The sequence below is a fragment of the Anthonomus grandis genome, chromosome 6, assembly GCF_022605725.1.
Source record: "Anthonomus grandis grandis chromosome 6, icAntGran1.3, whole genome shotgun sequence".
Taxonomy (NCBI): Eukaryota; Metazoa; Arthropoda; class Insecta; order Coleoptera; family Curculionidae; genus Anthonomus; species Anthonomus grandis.
The window spans coordinates 14,326,657-14,351,023 of NC_065551.1; the positions used below are offsets into that span (position 1 = coordinate 14,326,657).

The 24,367-nt window shown below is 32.6% G+C and overlaps 2 protein-coding genes across 5 annotated transcripts in view; one reads left to right on the forward strand and one right to left on the reverse strand.

Moving 5' to 3' along the window:
- LOC126737472 (centrosomal protein of 120 kDa-like) overlaps nucleotides 1–10,803 on the reverse strand; it is a 41,785-nt gene extending 30,982 nt beyond the window's left edge. The window contains exons 1-5 of one of the 3 annotated variants that reach the window (XM_050442386.1): nucleotides 10,574–10,721; nucleotides 2,991–3,103; nucleotides 1,462–1,693; nucleotides 1,086–1,400; nucleotides 926–1,038 (exon numbers count right to left, since the gene is read on the reverse strand). In XM_050442386.1, coding sequence (XP_050298343.1) covers nucleotides 926–1,038; nucleotides 1,086–1,400; nucleotides 1,462–1,661 — 628 coding nt within the window. In that variant the 5' untranslated portion in view covers nucleotides 1,662–1,693; nucleotides 2,991–3,103; nucleotides 10,574–10,721. Of the gene's footprint in view, nucleotides 1–925; nucleotides 1,039–1,085; nucleotides 1,401–1,461; nucleotides 1,694–2,990; nucleotides 3,104–10,573 lie in introns of all 3 variants that reach the window. The other 2 variants (XM_050442384.1, XM_050442383.1) reach the window with 2 other exon arrangements.
- Nucleotides 1–24,367, forward strand: part of LOC126737473 (monocarboxylate transporter 2-like) — a 670,913-nt gene that overhangs the window by 607,034 nt on the left and 39,512 nt on the right. For both annotated transcript variants that reach the window (XM_050442387.1, XM_050442388.1), the window contains 2 exons: nucleotides 11,020–11,205; nucleotides 11,257–11,404. In XM_050442387.1, the coding sequence (XP_050298344.1) occupies nucleotides 11,020–11,205; nucleotides 11,257–11,404 (334 nt within the window). The remainder of the gene's footprint in view (nucleotides 1–11,019; nucleotides 11,206–11,256; nucleotides 11,405–24,367) is intronic.

Below are 24,367 nucleotides of genomic sequence, written 5' to 3' on the forward strand. Positions count from 1 at the left end.
AAGCATTATCATAAAACAAAAATCATAGTGTTTAGAAAGGATTTATGTATAAATGCTCTTAAATTGTTTAAGCAATATTTTTTGAAATGTGTGATTTTTTATTTAATAGTATTCAAGAATTTGGTTTAATGCTGGAGGTAAACCCTTAGTTTAAAATCCAAAATCTCAAAAAATAGTTTAAGTATTATCAGAAAACAAAAATAATAGTATTCAGAAAAGTATGAGCTACAAATGCTGTTTAAGATTAAAAATTGTTTTAGCAAAAAATTCCTTGTCCAGATATTGAATTCATTTTTGGCCTCTATCCAGGTAGCAGAATACATTTAAAAAAAATTCAGCTTAGTTTTAAAAAATTAATATATATCTTGGCCTCTCTAGAAAATGAACTAACTAAAACCTAAATTGCCTAGACAGAGGCAAATAAATGTATGTTTTCTTTATTTATTTCCATCTTGATATAACTCTACATGAGTGCTACTTTAAAGAAATATAAGGCAAATAAATTAATTTAACTTTATGAAAAGGTCCAAAAAGTAAATCAACGGCGTGGATAGAAATTAACTTATAATCTTATGAAACAAAAATCACAATATTAAAAAAAAATGATCCATTAAGATATTTAGGATTTTCAACTTTAACAATCTTTAACTCCCTGTAATCCAAGCAAGTAAATTTAAATCGTTTTATTTCCATATATTCTAGTAAAACATTACATTATTTATTAACCTGTATAGGTTAATGGGCATCAGTGTCAGCAGTGGGAACGAATTTGCAGGAAAAAGGCATTAGCTCCCAATAAATTACTCGCTAATTAGTTATACAAGCATTGCTTGCTAATTTAGTAGATACATACACGTTTTACAGTTTTAATTGGGCTGATTTAAATTGCACGTAATTTCTCCTAAAAAAAGCTGAAATGGCTTACCGACCACTTTTTCGTTTAGAAAAAAGGTATCGTGAAAATTCTTGTAAAAAGGCTTGGTCTTGATTATGACCCCGAACAGTTTAAAACTCATATGGTATTTCTCTTGATTTTGCCTAAAAAAATTTACATTTTCCAAGGGATTAAACATAATCTCACGTACCTAAAAACCAAAGCCTCTGGCAATAAATTATCTAAATTTCTCGCCTCTTTCACCAATAAGTTTAAAGAAAACGATTCGTAATCCTCACTATCTCCAATATGGATGTACCCGTCATCCAAGTATCTTAGTGGAAATGTGGTTGAAAATTCAACATCTTCATTTGCTTGGGGCTGCTCTTCTTCAGATATTAAAGGCATATTCTCTTCCTTTTGGGGGTTTTCGATACCGTTTAGTAAATGATCCCGGATTGTTAAAGCGAGATAGAGCTCCGGATGGTGTTTTTTCTTGTCTGCTTGGCATCCGATAAGTTTATACCTGCAAAGAGTTAAAATATCTTTTAAATGTCATTGAGTCTATTTTTATTACCAAAATTTACCATTTAAAACTAACAGGACTCTTGGCCTCTTTCAAAGTGATTATTTGGGCACTTCTTAGACTTAATAAAACGAAACCGATACGGTCTCGTCTGTTTTGGGGGTCAGTGGATAAACATTCGACCCTTAAGGGCTGATTTGAGCTTCTTAGCTTTCTCAAGTCTTTTTTTTCGACCTCCCAGATCAGTTCGGTGTTGAACATTGTACGGCATTCTGGAGTTAATTGATCGGATTCTAAAAAGAGGTTGATTTTGTGTTTCTTATAGGCAGTTGTTGGAAGTTTTTCCTGAGGGGAAGAGCATAAATGAAAAATGATTTGAAATGCAATACAAAAATAGATTCAGGAAATAAATCGCGAAATTTTACAGGACTTAAGGAACAATAAATAAAATATACTGAATACTATTAAAAAAAATTGTCTTATCAATAAAATCAAGGTTAGATTAAAATACACTAAACTCGACTTATGTGAACCTAATTGTGACTTTTTCCCAAATTGTGAAACTACATCCCGAATTTAGACGTTATTGTTTTGTGTTTGTGATTTAGATTTTTTTTTATTGGAAGATTAATACCTGAACAGAAAGATATCATGCTTAATATCCAAATGCCATTTATAATTAGTTAGCTTTAGTGTAATATAATACAATATAAAAAAAATATCACTAACAAGTTGCCCTTATTGGATTTTTCCGTTTATTTGTAAGTGTATACTTATTTATGATGAATTGTAAAGTTTTAGCAAATAAACGTATTAGTATTATTATTTTCAGATGTGACTAAAAGGATAAAGGGTGGACCTTATTTTAAAACGATTAGATATTATCGACCAAATTAAGTAAAAATCAAAGAATATATTTAAAAACGTATTTTTAACACAAAATATATTCGTCGTTTGAAACGTTGTTGTTGATTTCTTTTTTGATAAGGGGGAAGTAAATAAAAAATGTTTATCTTATTAACAGGCAGTTGAGATTTTCTGACAATGAAAAAATATATATAAAATTTGACTGGAAATGTAAATTATTTCGCAAAATCTTTCTCTCTTATTATATCTTATAATATATATCAATTTTTTATTTTCTTACAGGCAATTCAAGTTTTTCCTGAGAAAAACAAATTTCCGAAACAAATAAAAAATGCCTGAACTTAATTTTTCTTATGGGCATCATTTAATGCTTTTCCTAATGGAGAGACACAAATATGGGAAATACGGTGAAAAATATGATAATTTTAAATATATCAAGTGATTTTATTTTTGGCCAAGCAGCAGTTTCATATAACGCATATATTTCATGGTATGCGGTATTCTCGCTAACGTAGGTGTGTCATAGAAAAGTAATGGAGTGAAAATCTTTGTACATGGTGTTATACACCTAAAGTTCTATTTACAGTCTGTTAACGGCTGACTTACTAGGCCGACGAGTACTCGACTACTCGCGTGGGCCCGCTAGAAATTTGCATGAGCGCCATCTGCTAGAACGCTTGCCCGCCGAGGCCACAACCGAAGGTCGAACTTACCCCAACTCACCTTACCAAAAATTACTCCCCTTTTAGAACCCTTTTCTACCGAGCTTCCGTAGATAACGAACTTTTTGTGTGGTATTCGTATTCACAGCGCCAAACACAAGTTGAAAACCCAGCCTATGGACCAAGAAATAATACATTTTTTAAATTGTAATTACAGAAAAATTCTTCTTATGAAAATGTTAAATGCAATGTATAAACATAAATGTATCTACATTATGTTTGCACATTTAGAATTTAGACATATTTGATAGTATTGTATTTATATTTTTTTTTATTTAAAGAAATACATTATTATTTATCAAACGGTTTGACTTTAATTTACTTTGTACCGGGTGTCCCATTATTAATGTTCCTCGGCTATATCCAGCAGCTGACAGCGTCGCCTCTCGGATTTTCAGGAAAGGATTTTTCATTTGTTTACGTTAAACAAATATTTATCTAAATCTGAGTCACTCTCAGTTCGGCTGAACCAATGGGAATTTACGAAGATTTTAATATGTTTTAAAATTTAATGGAAAAATTTTTTTAAATAATTTTAGTTTGAGAAGTGATATTAAGATTCGGTTTTTATCAGCTTATTAAGCTTTATTTCCTGCGTAAAAAACTATTTATAGTTACGTTTAAGTTTTTCGAAATAATTGGTCTAATAGAGTACGCCGCCTAGCAGATTTTAGCAAAAGCTAAGAGTAATAATTTGTTGGTAAAAAAGTTAAGCCAGAAATGACTTGTAAAACAAAAGTTATTTAAAAAAAAATCGGTATACCCAGAACCGACCTTTAACTATTTTTTTCACTGAAGTAAAAACTTCCCCCATCACTTTATTTGACATCTGACAGAAATTTCTATCAATCCTTTTTTGTAGGAATGTCTTTACAGATTATAATTTTTTTATTACTTTACAGTTACTAGTATTTATAACCATAGTAATTTATAACCATTCGCAATTTTAAATATTTCAATGAGATATATTTTAGGATCTATTTATCACATATTTACTGGGATAATATTTATTATCTTGAGGACATAAATAAAAAAAGTTCAATATTTAGAACAAAATATTAATTGTTTATTTAATATTCATGCACCCTACAGAACTATAAGAGTCAGTAAAAAGCCAGCTCCCTGGTTGACAGACACCTTAAGACTTATTTTAAAGGAACGTGATAAGGCTTTGACTAAATACAAAAATCACAAGTGTTTAGAAAATTGGAGATATTACACGGAGTGTCGTAATTTTGCGTTGGCATCAATAAGACGAGAAAAAGCTGCATATCTTGCAAGCTTGGAGAGTGACAAAACTGGTAAAAAACTTTGGAAAGGTCTAGAAACTTTAAATATTAAAACAACCAAGAATAATAACGAGCTGCCGTTTAATATATCTGATAATTGTGTAAACAAAATTAACTTCTACTCCAGTAATAAATTTACAGAGGATAATTTTTATTTTTCTTTAGTAGACCAAAATACTGTCGAAAAAACTATAAAAATTATTAGGTCCAATGTCTCTGGTGTGGATAACATAACTCGACGTATGTTACACTTATGTCTCCCTGATATTCTGGATCATGTCACTCATATTATAAATTGTTGTTTGGAGGTAGGATATTTTCCCAGGGCCTGGCGTGAGTCAGTGGTATGTCCGATTCCCAAATCCTCCAGTCCTGAAAGTGTTCAAGATTTGCGTCCGATAAGTTTGCTTCCCGTAATCTCCAAAGTTTTCGAAAGAATAGTCTATAAGCAGCTGTCATCATTTTTAATATGAAATAATATCCTCCCTTCCCATCAGTCTGGTTTTAGAAAACATCTTAGTACAGCTAGTTCACTTCTAAACGTCACCGATAATATCATGCGAGCTCTTGACAAAAAGATTTCAGCCATTATGATAGCTCTTGATTTCTCGAAAGCATTTGATGTCATCGATCGTGATTTGCTTGTAGCGAAACTGAAATATTATGGCTGTAGTGAGGTTGTTTGGTCCCTTTTTAAAACTTACTGTTGGCGTAGAACCCAGAAAATGAGGGTGAATAATGAAAAAAAAAAAAAAACACGTTAAATTAGATATACAGGGGGGCGTTTAATTATGCATTTGCTGAAGTTCTGTCAATCATCTCCTCACCTCCAGCTAACCTCACTTTAATATGTCAAATGGGAACCCCCATCGTGTGATACATCATAGTAAGCAGCGTAAAATTCTCTATTCAACTGTACCAAAAAAAAATGAAATCGGTAAATGTGTAAGCAAATAGTAAGCGAAAATGTCTAGAAATAATGAATATTTTATTTACGCCAAACTTTGGTATTTTAAATGAATACTTTTAGTGTGGTACCTACATCATTTTAAAATGCTTACATTTTTTATAATAGATCATCAAAAAAAAAAAAAAAAAACAAGCAATTTAGAAGTTAAAATGTGTGGTAACAAACAGTACATTTAGTTCAAGCAAATTATTTATTTTTTTAAGCAAAGACTGTGTACCGTTATTTGCGAGAAAAAAGAGTGTCTTCAAATTTTTTGCAAAAATCTTTGCAGTCTTATAACTTTGTATGTGTATTTATTTCACTTATATTTTTTGCGAAACCTACCTAATAGGTACAAAAAAACACTGCAATACCTTACATTTTTAAGGCGTTTAAAAAGCAGGCGATTTATTATTGTTAAAACTGTCAGTTTGATGCGTGCAATTTTTCAATTTTAGTTAAAACATTGAGTTAATAAAATGGTGTATATGCTAGCCGAAAGAATAGAAATAATTTTCCTTTATGGAGCTCAAGATCGGTGTGCTTGCAGAACCGCGAGAGCATTTAATGAAAGGTATCAAGATAAAAGCGTAAGCTATAAATACGTATTAGAATTGATACGAAAATTTGAAGAGACTGGATCGATTTGCAATAATAAAAAATATGAAAATAGAGTTGTCGATGAAGCATGCCAAGTTGAAGTACTGGGACAATTTGCTATGGATCCAACTTTGTCTATACCAAAGACCGCAAAACTAACAAATATTTCCACTGGTTCCGTACATAAAGTTTAAAAAAAAAATAAGTTCTTTCCTTATAAAATTCATATTCTTCATGAACTCGGAGAAGATGATTTTGATAGAAGAATTCAACTTTGTGAAGTGATGTGCCAGCGAATTGACGACGATCCCCATTTATTGAAGAACATTTGCTTCAGTGACGAATCGACCTTTTTTTTTTAAATGGCCTGGTGAACAGACATAACTGTAGATACTGGGATAATGAAAATCCGCATGTTTTTCGGGAAGGCCATACCCAATATCCCCAAAAAATTAATGTTTGGGCAGGAATTTATGGGAATGAAATAATTGGGCCATTTTTTTTGGAAGAAAATTTGACTGGTGAAATTTATTTAAACCTTTTAGAAAATGCAATATACTCTTCCATCATCCAATCTATGGAAAATCAAGTAGATCAATATGGCGCTATATTATTGAATGAAAATAATATACATTTTCAGCAGGATGAAGCTCCCGCGCACTACACTTTGGTAGTTCGAGAGTGGCTTGATGAAAATTTTCGAGAAAAGTGGATTGGCAGACGTGGTGCAATCGAATGGCCTGCGCGGTCTCCGGACCTAACCCCACTAGACTTTTTTCTTTGGGACTACTTAAAAAGCAAAGTTTATAAAACCCCACCTGAGAGTATTGAGAATTTAAAAGATTGAATATTTCAAGAATGCAGAGAAATTAGCGAGCAGACCCTGGCCAATGTTCCTAAGGAGTTTGAAAATAGGCTTTTTTATTGTCTTGCTAATAACGGCACGCATTTTGAACATTTAATAAAATAAATTTCTTAAACTAATTAAATTTGTTTTTCTACCCTACCGTTTTACACTTTAATTGCTTCTTGGTCAATCAATTTAATTTTTTTTTACAACCATTGATAGCATAATGAATGCCCTTTAAAGTAATGTATCACACCATGGGGTAGCCATTTGACATACCAAAGTTTGGCGTAAATAAAATATTCATTATTTCTAGACATTTTCGCTAACTATTTGCTTACACATTTACCGATTTAATTTTTTAAGTACCGTTGAATAGAGAATTTTACGCTCCTTACTATGATGTATCACACGATGGGGGTTCCCGTTTGACATATTAAAGTGAGGTTAGCTGGAGGTGAGGAGGTAATTGACAGAACTTCAGCAAATGCATAATTAAACGTACCCATGTATATCTAATTTGACGTGTTTTTTTTTTTTTTTTTTTTTTTTTTTTTAAGAAAGTTATTAAGGGTGGATCGTTTTGAAATAAAAGCACTGTATATATTTACTTTAGATTTACCCGGTCTAGTTGAAGATTCTGAAATACATCGGTATGCTGATGACACTCAATACATACATTATTTTGACTCTGCTAATTTTGATAACGTGGCTGATACTATTAACGCTGATCTGAACGTAATAAATCAATTTTCAAAAGAGCATAACCTTGTCATTAATCCTAATAAACTATCATGAAAAAATGGTTTTGTTTTTAAACCGAGGATCACATAAAAATATAATGGAAACTGTTCACATTCAATTGGATAACGAAACTATTTTGTTCTCTGATACTGTGAAGGTTCCGGGACTTAAAATAGACAATTCTTTAAGCTTTAAGGAACATGTTAATACTCTTCTGCAGAGGTGTTATTTACGCATGCGTATGCTTTATGCCAATAAACACATTTTAAATTTTAAAACTAGGAAAAAACTCGAAGTGGCTCTTGTTTTATCTATTTTAAATTACTGCCTTATAGTTTATTATCCTTGCTTAGACCAAATAAATCATTACCGCCTGCAACGCGTGCAGAATACTTGCTGTAGATTTATTTTTAACCTCGGAAAGTTTATTGAAAGTCTTACCTATTCAAATTCTTCACTTCTACTTTTCTTCATCGATTATATGTTAGGCAAAGTTCTGAATATCTTTTTAAAAAGTTAATACCAAGAAACCAGGTTCACACTCGAAATATTAGATACAATATCTTGACCATGCCGCACCATTCCACGGCTCTGTTCGAGCGATCTTTTACTTATAATGCCGTCACGTTCTTTAATACTTATAAACCAATATTTAATACTTCGTTAAAGGTGTATAGGAAATATTGTAAACTTTTGTTTTTAAATCAATCCAAAATATAGTCTAGTTTTCTAGAAGAAAATACTTTATATATACTCGTTTTCTCCATTTAAACTGTAAATGTTAGGAAGGTTAAGAGTTAAAGAGTAGTTTTAAGCTAATCTTCGCCTTCTTTGGCAAGGTAGTATTAAGTAATATTGTAAGATTAATATTGCTTTTTTTTTTAATAAAGACATATTATTATTATTATTATTTTTAGATTTACGTTCTTGGAAATTTTTTAGCGAAAACACAATTTTACCTTTCGAAGTAGCTGCGACGCCCTCCAGCGGCTGAGTACTGAACTTTCAGATAATTTCCAGCATCTTTTTGGGCCACTTTTATAACAATTTTTTTTCACCACTCTACCGTTATTAGATGCTGAGATATAGCTGCGAAATATTATTAATGGGACACCGGGTATATTAGTACACAAAATGTGCATATAATGTATGTTTTAGTGGTTTTACTGGTTATAACGAACTTCGGATAAAACGAACCATTTTGAATGATTTTTTAGGGTTCGTTGTTCTTTATATATGGTGTTGGTTCTCATAAATTTCCTTACAATTCGGGCTGTATTTAATAGCACCACTTTCTGTAGTTCTTTGTATATATGTTAATTGAGCCCTAATTCTTCAACTCTTCTTCCAGGTTCTTTGGTATGACTTCCGTAGTCGATATTATACTTGGTATTGTTCTAACAATATTCATTTGTCATTGCGTCTGTAGCCGTACTTCTAGGTCGCGGTACTTTCAAATTTTTTCTGCGTGCTTTTGAACTAAATTGTTAGTATTGGGAATAGCCACTTCGATAAAAAATGTTATCTTATCCAATTTGTTGCTTATCCGCTAAAACTAAGTCAGGTCTGTTACTACTCACGGTTTTATCAGTTAAAATAGTGCGATCCCAATAAATCCTAAAGTTTGCATTTTCCAGAATCCTTTTTGGAACATGCTTGTAATAAAGACGCTTTTAATTCTGCAAAAGTTTAGAGCAAGTTCACAAGGCATAATTTTTGCTACCGCATCATGTCTATTTCTAGTCCTGCGATGTGATCTAGAGTAGATCGATTTTTCCTAAAACCCACTTGCTCTGGAATTATAAGTTTGTATTTTTCAAGATACCAGGTTAGTCTATTATTAACTATTTTTTTTAGGAGTTTTTATAGATGGCTGGTTAAAGCTATGGGCATATAGTTTTCTTTTTTGCAGATTGGTTTGGATAGTTTATGGACTGGAATTAAAATGGAGTGTTTCCATTTTTTTGGTAGTTGGCCTGAGATCCATATTTTATTAAATAATTGTAGGATAGTTTTTAATCCTGCTGTAGGTAAGTTTTTGATTACTATTGATATTCTAATTTCGTCAAGTCCGGGAGAGATGTTATTTCTGTGTTTCAGGGCATTTGTAAGTTCATTCATGGTAATAGGGATGTTGTATGTACAAATGTACAGGAATTGTTTGGAGCGTTTTGAATTGAGTATGTCAAAGCTCTATGGGTGCAATGATTATAAACATTGGTTTAAATATTGTTTTTATTAGAGCTTATGTTCAAATTTTTTGTTTATGGGCCCAAAGATCTTTAGGATTTTTGTTATCATACTTATGGGAAAAAAACATTTTCTTTTGTGTTCCGATAGCTGTAGTAAAAATATTTCCAAAACTTTGATAGCGGATCCAGTCAGTTTTAAGTCTTGTTTTCTTATACTTTGGGAGCGCCTTATCCCTATCTTTTTTAATAGCTCTAAGAGTATCAGTGAAACATGGAGCATATCTTTTAGTAATGCGACGTGTAATATATGGTATATGTAAATCTAATAAAATATTAATATTTTCACTTATGAAAGCTACAAAGATTTAAAATTCCTATATGTTTTAAGCTCAGGTTTATTTTTTTTTACCTTAACATCTAAATTACAAAAACTTAGTTATGATCACTAAAATCTACATTAAAAGTTTCCTTTTCAATAATTTTTTCACTACTGGTTAAAATAATATAGTCTATGAGAGAGGCCGTTGAGTTAGTTCTTCGCGTAGGAGAATTTATAACTTGAAATAGCCCAAATCCATCAAAAAAATCAAATGCGTACTTAGTATTAGCGCTTTCTACATTTAATAGATTAATATTAAGATCTTTCAAACAAATAACGTCATCAACCATAGGGATGATTTGAGAAAGTATAACTTCAAGTTCATCAAAAAAATCAAGATAATTAAAATTAGGGGGTTTATATACCGTTCTCAATGCAATGCTTAGCTAGGGTAGTTTAATTTTAATTCATATTTGTTCTATTACTCCCTTATATATAAGCGAAAAATGTCTAAACCTTGCCCTTGTGAAAAGCACTCAAAGAAATAAATGATTTTATTTATCTCACAAGCAGTGTTATCCTGATAAGAAATAAACGAAAAACGCCTAAAAAACCATCGATTTTTTCCAAATACTTATCCTTACCCAAAATCCGTCCGCAATAATTTCCAGCCACATGGATAGGGTGCCTCACGAAATCCATTCCGCGACCATCCTCCACACTTAACACCACGTTCACGTATTTTCCCTCTAGTTGATTCATTTTTCTTATTTGTCTTTTATAAAAAAGTCGGGTCTTAAGGGGGAAAAGTCGAATAAAAAATCATGTAAAAATAAAAATAATCTCGACAATCTATCACTGCAGATTGACAGTTTTTAGGTGAAAAACCGGCTAAAAGGTGAATTTATTGAGGGTGTATCATAGTACGTTCCAAGATTATTAGCTTTAAGTTTGAGACTGTTATTACATTAATCTGACTCCTGCTGGTCAATTTCACTTGAAAATATAGGATGTTTTTAAATTAAGTGTCAATAATTCAGGGTGATTTAAAAAAATTAAAATTAATTTCCAACTTTTTATTGTGTTTTAGCCTGGTTGGGAGCCATATGCCTGTGTGTATCCTTTACCACCTCTCCACTAATTGTTGCAGTATGTAGAAGAAAATCCACAAGACTAGCAGCGTTTATAGGAGGTTTAGTCATGGCTCTGGCCTGCCTTTTCACCTCTTTTGCCGTTAAGTTTCACCAGGCTCTTCTGAGCTACGGACTAGTCTTAGGTACATATACTAACACAAAAAAAAGAAGAAATACATTCACTATTTTTCTAGGTTTGGGTTCTGGTATAGTCCGAGAAACATCCACGATAGTCCTGGGACATTACTTCAAACGTAGAAGGGAATTTGTCGAAATGGTCGCGCAGGCTGGCACCGGCGTGGGAATAGCACTTTTTTCTGTCCTTTATAAAGAAGGCATTGGGTATGTCAAATCAAATCAAAGCATGCTTTATTATCATAAAATACAGAGTGTTTGTAGGACAAAGCTTCCTACCTACAGGATAAAACATTCAGCACTTAAGAGTTACTAAATAGTGACAGTAATTAAACAAAATTATCACAATTATTAAAGTTCTCACCAGAAACAAAAAAAGTTCAAAAGCTTGCAAACATGGCTTACTGCCAGTTACGATCGAAATATTCAGTAAAGTTAAATATCTTAATACTTAAACGAATAAGAAAGTTCCTAGTCGACTCACTCTTTGGAATAAGCATTGCAATATTAAAGTTTTGTCTGGTATTAAAGAGGTTTCCTGATTTATAGCTGGTAACATGCAATTTGTTTCCAATATAAACAAACAGCGCACCGTCAGTACCTCCAAATTACTTAATAAAGACCTACAGGGTTTTCTAGCTGAATTCAACAAGCATACCAGCATACCTAATTACTCTTTTCTGTAAAATTAAAATATTGGCTGCAAATAAAGCCATTCCATAGCACAAGTGGCTATCAATACACTGATGTAGCAGATCCAGATCCAAGTTTATCTGCGGCAATCCTAACAGCAGAACCTCCGGTGGCTAGTTTTCGCCTCAAGGCTAAAATGTGATCATGAAATTTCTGCCAATCATGGATGAAAGTTCAGAAAAAATTATTACAGCCTATTTTCAGTTCTTTATTCTAATATTTATCTAATTAGTGCAAAAAACTTAAATGTCAATAATTTAGTATTATTAATGTTTAGACAGAGAAAATTAGAATCACCCCATTGCTTAAACCTACTCAAATCTTTCACTACAATTTTGATCTTAACGAGTCCATAAAATGGTGGTGTCATGATGAAGAACCTCTTACATCAAAAGTCATTAATATAAAAAAGAAATAAACGAGGGCCAAGCATGGAACCCTGAGGAACACCATGGGGGCTTATAGCAGATCAGAGGGGCTTAAGTCATTCATTGGGCATCCCAGCATGTATGGGGCTTACAGCAGAAAAGTAATCCATTGACTTGACAATTTGCCTTCTGCCAGACAAGAATAATTCAAGCCATTCCAGAGCAACACCTCTGAAACCGTAGCAAAAAAGCTTACCGAGTAATGGTTTGTGATTTGTAAATCATAAACTATTATGTATAATCAAATGCTTTAGACCGAAAAATAGTTTGTGATTTACATAATCAAATGCTTTAGAGAAATCACGGAAGCCTGCTGCAACTGTGTCACCAATATTGAAGCCTGAATAAAGACCTTCCAAAAAGACAAACTGACATTTGCTTAAATTTCTTTGCTTAGAGGGGAAGGTTATTATTCTTTGTTTAACCAACATTTCTATAATTTTGGATAGATATGGCAAAACTGAGGGCATAACTAACAGGGTCATTTAGATCACCACCTTTAAATAGAGGTTTTGCTATAGATAATTTGAGGTCATGCGAAAATGTAGCTGTTTCAAAAAAATACATTAATAGCAAATGCAAGAGAGGAGAGAACTTGATTTAGCAGACATTGAAAAATTTTAACAGACAATTCATCAATCCGATAAGTGTATTTATTCTTAAATGTATGAAGAACACTTTTAACCTCATGTCCATCTATATGAGTGAAATAAAATTAATAAAAGCTAGGGGGTCAAGTTGAGAGTTTGACTATCTACAGTTCTCGCCCATGGAATAGTCGTGAACATGTCATGGAAGTTAGCAACAGAATCAGAAACGAAAATCAAATTTTTACAGTCGCCCAGATAAGTTCTGCACGCAATCTATTTTTTTGCATATTTAAGGAATAAATGTGATTTTAAATATCTGAAATAAAGTTAAGAGAAAAACTAAAATTACATATAGACAAAAAAGTGTAGATTTGATTTTTTTTTGGTATAAAAGATAAATGTTTGTAAAATAATAAATAAATTTAAAAAATCACAGTAATTGTTAAAAATTTTGTTACACCTTCAAACTTGGTGTATAAATAAAAGATAATACAATACACGATATATCTCAGAGACACACGTTTTTTCAGGGGATGAAGTGTAAGCCACCCCCAAATAGTTAAAAAAATTGTAGTAATTAGTAATAATTTTGTTACACCTTCAAACTTGGTGTATAAATGAAAGATAATAAAATACACCATATATCTCAGAGACACACGTTTTTTCAGGGGATGAAGGGGTGTAAGCCACCCGCAAATTACTTAAGAAATCGTAGTAATTAGTAATAATTTTGTTCCACCTTCAAACTCGGCATATAAATGAAAGATAATATCTTTTATTTATACACCAAGTTTGAAGGTGTAACAAAGTTTTTAACAAACTGTGATTTTTTAAAGTTATTCATTATTTTACAAACATTTATCTTTTATACCGAAAAAAAAAGCAAATCTACACCGTTTTTATCTATATGTAATTATAGTTTTTCTCTTAATTTTATTTTAGATGTTTAAAAACAGATTTAATCCTTAAATATGCAAAAAAATTGATTGCGTGCAGAACTTATCTGGGCGACTGTAAAAATTTGATTTTCGTTTCTGATTCTGTTGCTAACTTCCATGACGTTCGTGAACGACGCATGAGACGCGAGAGGAAAAATTCGGTTGGAATTTTGCCGTGTCATTGGCGTGCATCCTTTTTTTATTAATCTGTTTAAATGCATTACAAAAAAATTAGTTCACTAAATATCTAGCAAAATATATATGTGAAATTCTCAAAATAGATGGAAGAAAAGAAGTGGGGGAACAAGACGCCATAATTAAATATTTGATTGCTGACCAATTAAAAAATCGCGTACGTCGAGTGCCGTTAAGGTCCCACCCACTTTGACCCCGAAATTGCGTCATCTAGGCCGTTGTTGCCACTTATTAATGATTTGAAAACGAAATATTCCTTGGCTATTTTAATTAAAACTTTAATTTAACAGATAGACTATTGATAGTATAAAACGATGAAACGAACAATAATATCTAGATATTTTTAGCGAAATTGGTCATATTCGAAAGAAATTTTAAGACTTTTTAATTCAAAAATTCATAAAGAGTAGATAACGAAAATCTTAAATGAAGTCTGACAATCTCGCAAATGCCACAGTATTTTGAAAGAACTCGTCCATTATCTCAAAGAGACCTACGTAACAAGAGAAAAAATGAAAACTCCAAGTCTCAGTCTCAAAATATCTTTTTAATTAATCAGGTAACATGTTTTCCTAATAAAGCATCATCAGACCTTATAGCTAGATGACCTGCTAAGTACTCAGGTACTCAGTTTTCATTTTTTCTCTAGCCACAGTATTTTGTTTCCTGCATTCATTAAATTCTTTCCGCCCACGTCTATTCGCTGGGCGAACTACTAGTATTATTAGCTTCTCTGTTATTGGACAGTAAAATTGATTTAACATATTTGCGTTAATTCGATATTGTTTAATTTCATAGAAAAACCTGTGAGTCTATTAAAATAGTTCAAGTTTCCTTGGGTTTAACATGCACCATCTCCAATCTCAACCCTTATTAATCTTTCTTAGCTCTTCTTATAACTTGCTTATAAATTTTTATACACGTTAGTAGGAAATATGAATTAGTTGTAAATTTTCTCAAGGTTTGTAGTCATCTTAAATTTATTGATGATGTTTTTTAGAACAGTACACTGAGAAAAAAAAGATTGCCATAACTAAAAACTTAGTAATAGTAGCCCGAAAGTGTGGATAGCATAGAGGACAGGTCAATAAATTAGTTATAAGAGCAGGTATAAAATAGTACGAGGAACAGGACATTTCTATTGAAATGGCAACTAAAACTCTGATAGCTTTTTTAGAACTCCTTCTGTGGCTTAGGTACCGTAAAACGGGGTTATTTTGCACCATTTTTTTTAGTTTTATTTTATTAGTTAGGATGTAACGTCACTCGAAAAAAGAACTTTTTATTATAAATATCAATTGAGCAGGTTGTAATATAACTCTGATTATAGCTATTTGTTACGTATATTGCCTAATCAAGAGAACAACCTAGTTTTATTAGTGGTGCAAAGTATACCCCAAGAAAGTCATACTTTGCACCACTCAATATTTTATTAATATTTGGCTACTAAATGCTTGCTGGTGCATAGAAAACCCTTATTATTTCAAACTTTGCACCAATTAAATATTCGTGGGCCAAGTTTTGTGAATTTAAATCTACCTACCTACATATATTTATGAAACAAGCATAAAAGTAAAGAAAATTGCTACAATTTAAATTAACAAACTTTATTATAACATTATAATAGTAAAAATACAACGTTTGAAACTAATGCCACCACAATTTGTCGCATTCTGGGACAATGTACAATCCTCGTTTGGACATTTTCTTGGGAGGGCTAATGGCGCCAATTACGTTGTCCCACGAATACCATATTTCGTCACGTCTTTCTGGCCATTTCCAAAACTTTATCGATCTGGATCATTGATCATCGCTCCATCGTTTTCTATTGCTGTTATCACTCCAAGATAAATATGATCTTCATAGGAAAATAAAACGTACTCACCAACAACTTTTTTAACATCATCTAATTAAGAGGTTTTAAGTTTTTCGACAATATTTTTTCCAAGAGAACCTGAGACGAGTTTTTCATTAAATTCTTTTTCTTCTTCCATCTTTTGCATCTCATTTATTTCATCATTTGATGAATCCCTGCCTAGTGGAAAGTGGTTGTCCAAAACAATGTTCTCCTCTGAATCATCTACGATTTCTGGTTCAACAGCTTGAAGAGGTGTGGATGTAGATGCTTCAGTTAGATCTGTTAAACTAATTTCAGAATGGGCAATACTGTATCCTGCTGAAACCGTTATTTTCTTCTTCCTACGTGGCTTAAACTATGTGGCTTCCTGTCTTTTATCTTCTAAATACTTAATGAAAGTGTTTTCGATATCCGACGAACTTGATTTATTTGTGTCGCTAGCAGTTGTCATATTAGATTGCTTAGTTGTTGTTAACCGCTCCAAGAGCAGTGTTACATCGCAAGAGACGATACCGCATTTCCTAAATCCCGACTTTAATATCTCAGCGCTATTCTTTTGAATTTTTTCCATTAATGATCGTAAAAGCATTGGAAAATGCTGTTTCTCAAATACATTTGATCTACTCCCTACATGAGTTTCCTTATATTGAGATAAAATGTCTCTCCAGGCTCTTTTCATGGGGGCAAATAATGCGACATCTAGCGGTTGTGTAACGTAGGTGCTGTTCGGAGGTAAACATACAAAATCAATGTCGTGTCTTCGACATAAATCGAGGACTTCATCATTAATATGAGAAGACAAATTGTCTCCTAAAACGACCTTCTTTCCCTTCTTTCCTCTTTGAGGAATTACAAATTCGTTCGGGATACTTAACACCACGTTTAGTTAATATCTTTTTTTGACCGGGGTCATCGGTTAAGCTTGTCTCATCATAATTAAAAATAGCATCCGGCTCTACACCAGTTAATGTTTGTTTTAGATTTTCTATGTATTCAGTCATTTGGTTTGCATTGAGTGCTGTTCTACTTCTTTTTATGTTCGAGGCTATCCTTGCAGTAAGGTCCTTATGACGAGTTAAAAATGATTTGACCCAATCGATACCTGGAGTATTATCTTGAAAACGAGTTATTTTTTTTCCTTTGCGATTTAAATAGCTCTTGATTATTTATCGCAGTTCCATTCCAGTAACAGGAAAACCAGAATCACTAAGGCTATGAATGCATGAAACATCTTTCCTCTTCATAAGAGAATATTGATGGGTATCCAGGTTTTCTAGCGTGTGTTCCTTTTAATTTGTAAAAAATAGTTCTCCTTGGAATGTTAAAGGATTCAGCGGCAACTCTTATGCTCATGCCATCTTGTATTGCTGACAAACATGCCTTCAAATCTTCTTCTGAGTAGTCTGCATATCTGCGAGATCCTAGTTTCCTTTTATAACGTCTGGGCATTTTCTGAAAACCATTTACCTATTTAACTTTTACTCTTGCGAATGAAAATAGTTTGAACGTGACAAGTAGGGGATACTTTGCACCACTTGCAAGTTGGGGATACTTTGCACCACTTGAGCGGTGCAAAGTATACCCAATTCCACGTGATAAGTGCACATGTAAACAATGTTTTTTTTAATTGCTATCCTTGTTTAAATCCGTTATTTTAACAACTACAAATCGCAATCGGTTATAGTATAAGCCTTTAGACGTGTACTTACCAATTTTTGTACTCTGGGACTTTCTCCACAGTATGATTTTGCAAAGCCAGAAAATCATAGAATTTCTAGGTTAATATTTGGACGGTTGCTGATAAACAACTGGCGACCAGGAGGATATTCGCGCGCATGTTGGTGACGTATTGCGATGATGTGTTCTAGAGGTAGTAGAAATATCTGAACAAAATTATGAATTTTGTTCATATCCATAAGGATATGAACAAAAGGAGGATTACAGAAAATATAATTTTACATGTTCGGTGTAAAGTTTCTCTGCTCAGTACAAAGTAACCCCGTTTTACGGTAACTAAATTTTTTGGTTATTTAAAATAATGAACATTGTTGCAGTACCCACAAATTTTATTAAAAATTTTAAGTTTGTTGTTAATAGAACTAAGTGTTTAAGCTATTATAAAGCAAAAAGTTACACCAACCGTAGTTCTTCTTCAGTGAAACTAATAAACTCAGTTTTCACAACTAGCTTTTCTGGTTTGTTTTAGTCTTATTCTTCGCATCAGCAACCAATAATTTTTGTTATGACAACTAATAACTTTTGTAAGACGACCAATAATTTTGGTCACAATAACCAATAAATTTGTGTCATGATAACGAACTGTTTTTGTTCTAACAAAACAATTTTAGATATTTCAAAAAAATACTTTTGTTATGATAATCAATTATTTTGTTTGTGACAAATTATAATCTTAGTAATGCCAACTAATAATCTTCGTTGAAGTCCAGTGCAAATTATGAGTCAAGCAAAATGTCTTTAAGTAGATATGTTGTGCAAGTCGTCTTAAACCAAGATACTATATTTTTACAATCATATCATAACAAAAAGTATTAATTGTGATACAGAAAAAATAGATGAAAAAGTACTGTACTAAAATGTTTATTTAAAAAACATTTATTCGAAAATTAAATACACAAAAATGCCCTTTTAACTAAAAATCTTAGAAAATAAAATGGAGTTAGTCTTTATCTTCAACTTGGGCTGAATCATAAAAAAATCAATTAAAATTTAGGTAAAATTGTGGATGAAAAATATTTTTAGCAAATCTCCTATATGAAATATTGAGTTGCCAATTTTCGATCTATGAGAACCATTGTTCGGATATTCAACATACTTACACATTTCTTACATATACAGATCGTGTTATCGTGAGCTACGTATTACCCAAAATAATGGCAACACCGCTTGGTTGCGGCTTGCAGGCGGCGGACTTTTTCGTTTTAATTCTTTAAACCGGCAGTCAGCAGACCTCACCTTGCTGTATTACTGCACGTTGCATTAATAATTTTTGAGCGTTATTTTCGTGTTTTTTTTCACTATGGCTGTTTATACCCCTTCCTAAAGAGTTCAACTAATTAAATGGTTTTATGGAGGCAATTCGGCAGTACAATGTAGAGATTTGTTTTCAGTGACATTTGAGAATAGACTGATTCCTTGTGCAAAAACCGTTTTAAATGTGGTTACAAATTTTGAGATCTTTTTGTCTTCAAGATTGTAAAAAATGCCACACAAAACGTCAAGAACCACCTGTTGAAGTGGTCCAGGATATAGAACGGCGGGAAGAAATGGTTTGCAGTACCCTAGAACTTGATTCGACACGGTCCACTAGAAGTGTTGGAGAGGAACTGGGAATGAGCAATAAAACTGTTGCTCATATCTGGAAAAAATATTAGTACAAATGTTTCAAGTATTCAAAAACTCAGGAAATATTTCCTGAAGGCCAGTGGCGAAGAATGGAATTTTGTGAAACCATGATGGAAAAGGCAAATGAAAACGAATATTTTTTAAAAAATATTTTGTTTTCTGATGAATCTTCTTTTCCATTACATGGCAAACACAATCCTTTCATTGTTCGTTATTGGTCTCAGGAAAACGAGCACAGAAGTTTTCTGTTTGGTACCCAGTATCCTCAGAAATTGAATGCTTGGGCAGGTATTATGGGCCACAATGTTATAGGGCCATTTTTTTATTAATGGCACTTTAAACGCCCAAAAGTACCTTGAGTTGCTGCAAAACCAAGTTCTTCCTGCCATTCAAATCTTACCTGATGTAGACCTGGGATCGGTTTATTTTCAGCAAGATGGCTGTCCTGCTCATAACGCGGCTAGGGTAAAATAATTTTGAACAAATACTTTTTCTAACCGCCTACAAAAGTTTTACGATAGGTTAAGTTTTTGTTTAGCGAAAGAAGGCAGTTTATTTGAGCCTTTTATTTAAAAAATGATATGTTGTTAAGTTTGTTTATTACAGTTTTATTTCTGATTTTTTATTATATTTTTATCAGAGTTGATATTTTATTTTTTATTAGAATAACGCTTTAATTTCCATTATGCAAAACCCAGCATATTAAACATTTTAAGATTATTTTCTCCAAAAGACCTATAATGCAACGCAACATGTTTTTATGTTTAGATATAAGTATATTTTGTTCTTGAAAAACTATACTATTTAACATAACTTTGTATGCAAACCGTTCATTATCCTTAAATGACTCTAATCTAGGGTCATTAAATGATAGTCATATTTTTTTTGTGGCTAAAAGACTTAGCTTGGATCGTCTATCACGGTGGCTTACATCACAACTTTGAATACTTATTTCTTTATGGCACTTCAAATGTTTTCTATATGAATTTATAGAGGGAAAGTTTCTATTGCAGTTGTCTTGTCGACAAATTATTGAACTTTTTTCTGTGACTTGATGTAATATTTTCAAATGACAAATTAATCCATTAGCCTTAAAAAAAAGTTTGTTTACATATGTAACATTTCATTTTTTATGAATCAGCCTAGTAAAGTAAAGCAAATATAAACAAAATAAATTTCTTTTCCAAAAATGCATTAAAAACTGAAATTAATTTTTTTTTTCAAACTATGATTCTTTTTCCATGTAATACTGCAAATCACACGTGGTAGGTCTGATTCTCAACTTGTATCAAAAAATTTGTTCTTCCAATGATAACTACAAATAGTTGCAAAGTCAATTTGTGTTGACAGTCGCTCCTCGTATTCATCAAATATCTGAAAGTAACAGAGACAAAAATTAAGACAATTAAAAATATTGCACACTGGCTTTACAGAATTATTTGGCCAAAATTTAATAAAAACCGCGAAAAATTAAAATTTTAAAAATACAGGGTAGCCATTTGAAAACGAAACAGAGCCTATTTTGGGTCCCTCAGAACATTTGCGAAAAAATCCTCGGACCCGTCAATTTTTTATTCAAGGGGGAACCATTTTTTTGTTAGTTTCGCCCCCCCTGAGGGCAAAGCCCTAGCGGGGGTGACTAGGGCCCCCAAAATTTTAAATGGAACGGGTGGTCGAGTGATACCTTATTTTGAAGGTATTTTTATGTGATGGATTATAACCCAAAAGTTTTAAATCGTTACTATTTGCCTAGTCGATACAGGGGCTAATAAAAGTTACAAAAACATGTCAACATTTTTTATTAAAAAAAATGCTTGTAAATTTAGCAGTTAAATAAATACAAAAAATTTTGTTCTCCTACATTGTGAACCGTACTTTCTGTTATTTTTTTTTTTAATACCCGTAGGTATCTATGCCAATTCTGCAAGGGAACTCTTGGTTATTGTTGAGACTGTTATTACAGCAACATTTTGAAGTTTAATAGTGGTTATCAATTACTACTGTCAGATCATAGTGTGTTAAACAAATAGCTATTTAAAGTTAGTTAGTTACAATATTGAGTGTGATAATGGTTTATTCACTTGCTGAAAGAGTTGAAATAATTTCTCTTTTCTTTGCGAACAATGAAAATGCTAATAGAACTGCCCAGCTCTTTAACACACTACAACACCCTAATCGACAGGTCCATCGCAAGTACATTTTGGAATTGGTTCAAAAATTTAGGGAAATTGGGTCTGTGGCTAATAAAAAGCGCGAAATGGATAACCCAGTGGTGAATGAAGCTTCGGAAGTAGCTATTTTAGGCCATATTGTGCAAGATCCTACACTGAGCACAAGAAAGTTATCAACCGTGTCTGGTATTAAGAGAAGCAGCATTCAGAAGATATTAAAAAAAAACAAGTTTCATCCGTACAAAATACATCTTGTACAAAAACTAAACGAAGACGATTTTGATAGGCGAGTACAATTTTGTGAAACTATATCTGAACAAGCCGCCAATGATCCACACTTTCTATTTAATGTATGTTTTTCTGACGAATGCTCTTTTTTCCTAAACGGTACTGTGAATCGTCACAACTCTCGCTCTTGGGCTGATTCAAATCCCAGAATATTTCGTGAGGTGCATACACAACATCCTGAAAAATTAAATGTTTGGGCTGGCATTTTTGGTAAACATATCGTAGGCCCCTTTTTTTCACCTGGCAATTTAACAGGAGAGATGTACCTGGAGTTATTAGAAAATACAATTCATCCAGCATTAGTGGAAATACTAGAAAATAACAACGAGTACTTGGAAAATCGTCTAGTATTTCAGCAAGATGGGGCGCCACCTCACTATGCTGCAAGGCTTCGTCAATATTTGGACCAAACGTTTCCAGGAGAATGGATTGGAAGAAGAGGAGCTATTGAATGGCCTCCTCGTTCCCCGGACTTAAGCCCGTTAGATTTTTTTTATGGGGCCATTTAAAAACTAAAATTTATGCTAGTCAGCCAACATTGCTAGACCATTTGCGATAAAGAATAATTGATGAATGTCGTCAAATCACCCCAGAAATTTTGCAAAATGTACGGAAAAGGTTTGAACAAAACCTGTATTATTGTATGGAAGTCGAAGGCCAACATTTTGAACATTTTCTTGATTGATTTTATCTTTAAGCCCTTTATTTAAAATTATACTTTTTAACATTTTTTTGTAACTTTTATTAGCCCCTGTATCGACTAGGCAAATAGTAACGATTTAAAACTTTAGGGTTATAATCTACATAAAAATACCTTCAAAATAAGGTATCGCTCGACTCCCCGTTCCATTTAAAATTTTGGGGGCCCTTGTCACCCTAAGGGCTTTGCCCTTAGGGGGGCAAAACTAGCAAAAAAATGTTTCCCCCTTGAATCAAAAATTGACGGGCCCGAGGATTTTTTCGCAAATGTTCTGAGGGACCCAAAATAGGCTCTGTTTCTTTTTCAAATGGCCACCCTGTATTTTGTTTGGGAGACTGGCGAGTGTTTTAAAGTGAAGATTTTCAGAATCAAAAACAAATAATATAATAATTAAAAAAAAATTAAACTGGCCAACTTACTATTAATTATCTATAGAAAATTGAACGTTATATACCGGGTGGTGCGTCGCCGAGCGGAACATAGGAAATCCCATGTAAATTTTAAGGAGGTCAATTATTGGCTTCCCTGTATATTTTACAGAAAAAAATGTAAAATAACTTTTTGAAGAGACCAATCTAACAAACCCTCGTGCAAAGTTTAAAAAAATTTTAATAAGCGAATCTTGAATTATTCAATTAAATGTAATTGCAAAATTATCAAATTTTCGGTTCAGGTAAAACCAAACGGGCATCAGTAAAATGAATATTGTCACTGACGTGAGGAAAAGTGTCAATAAATCAGTGACATTCGATATTTGAAAACAAGTATGAATTATTCAATTAACGAAAAAATGGCCATAATTAAGTGGCATTATGCGGGAAACAAGTTTTAGAGCTGTGTCTGAAATGTTTTCAGTTTATTTCCCCACCAAGCTCATTCCGTCCATTGCAACTATTAAACGTATTGTCAATAAGTTCGAGTCCAAAGGTACAGTAATAAAGAATTGTAAATGTTCAACTCAGGATATCGAAAATAGAGCCGAGGAAAGAGAGAACAGAGATCTTAATATTCTACTGAGTGTGGAGGAAAACAAGATGGTTAGTACGAGGGTTCTTGGGCAAGAGGTAAATAAACATCATACAACGGTATTGCGCACTTTCAAAAAACACAAATATGATTCGTATAAATTCGGAAAACATCAAGAGCTGCAGGAAGGAGATGAAGAGCGAAGAATGGCATTTTGTTTTGAAATGATGGAAAGAGCAAATAATGATAGGAATTTTTTAAGAAATATTGCTTTACCGATGAATGTACATTCACCCTTAACAATGAACCAAATGTTCAGAATTGCCGGTATTGGAGCCAAGAAAATGAACATCGCTTTGTTCATACTCGGACACAATATCCCTAAAACACAAATGTATTTTTTATTTTTATGGACTATAACCTAACAGCTGAAACCTATTTGGACTTATTTCAAAATCAAATTGGACCCGCCTTGGAAGAAGTTGTTCAGGAAGATCAAATGATCTGGTACCAAATGGATGGTTGCCCGGCCCATAATGGCCGTATGGTTAGAGAGTTGCTTGGAAAATGCTTTTAACGGCAATATTATTGGTCCATGGTACCGGATACTTTGGCCAGCAAGGTCACCTGTGGGGTCATTTATAAAAGTGTAAAATTTGAGAATCTAAACCAGTTATAAAACGCTATTAATTCTCTATTATTTTTAAAAAAGTAATTGTCTTTTATTTCATTTTATTTTATTTTTCCACACTTAGTAATATATTAAGAGTTCTGTTCTCTCTTTTTTCGGATCTATTTTCGTTCTTCTGAGTTAAACATTTACAATTATTTATTGCAATGTCTTTGGACTCGAATTTACTAACAATAGGTTTAATGGTTGAAATGGACCAGATAGGCTTGATGGGAAAATAAATTGAAAATATTTCAGATACTGCTATTGGTTTAATTAAAAGTATGAGAAAATATTTTTTTTAATACTC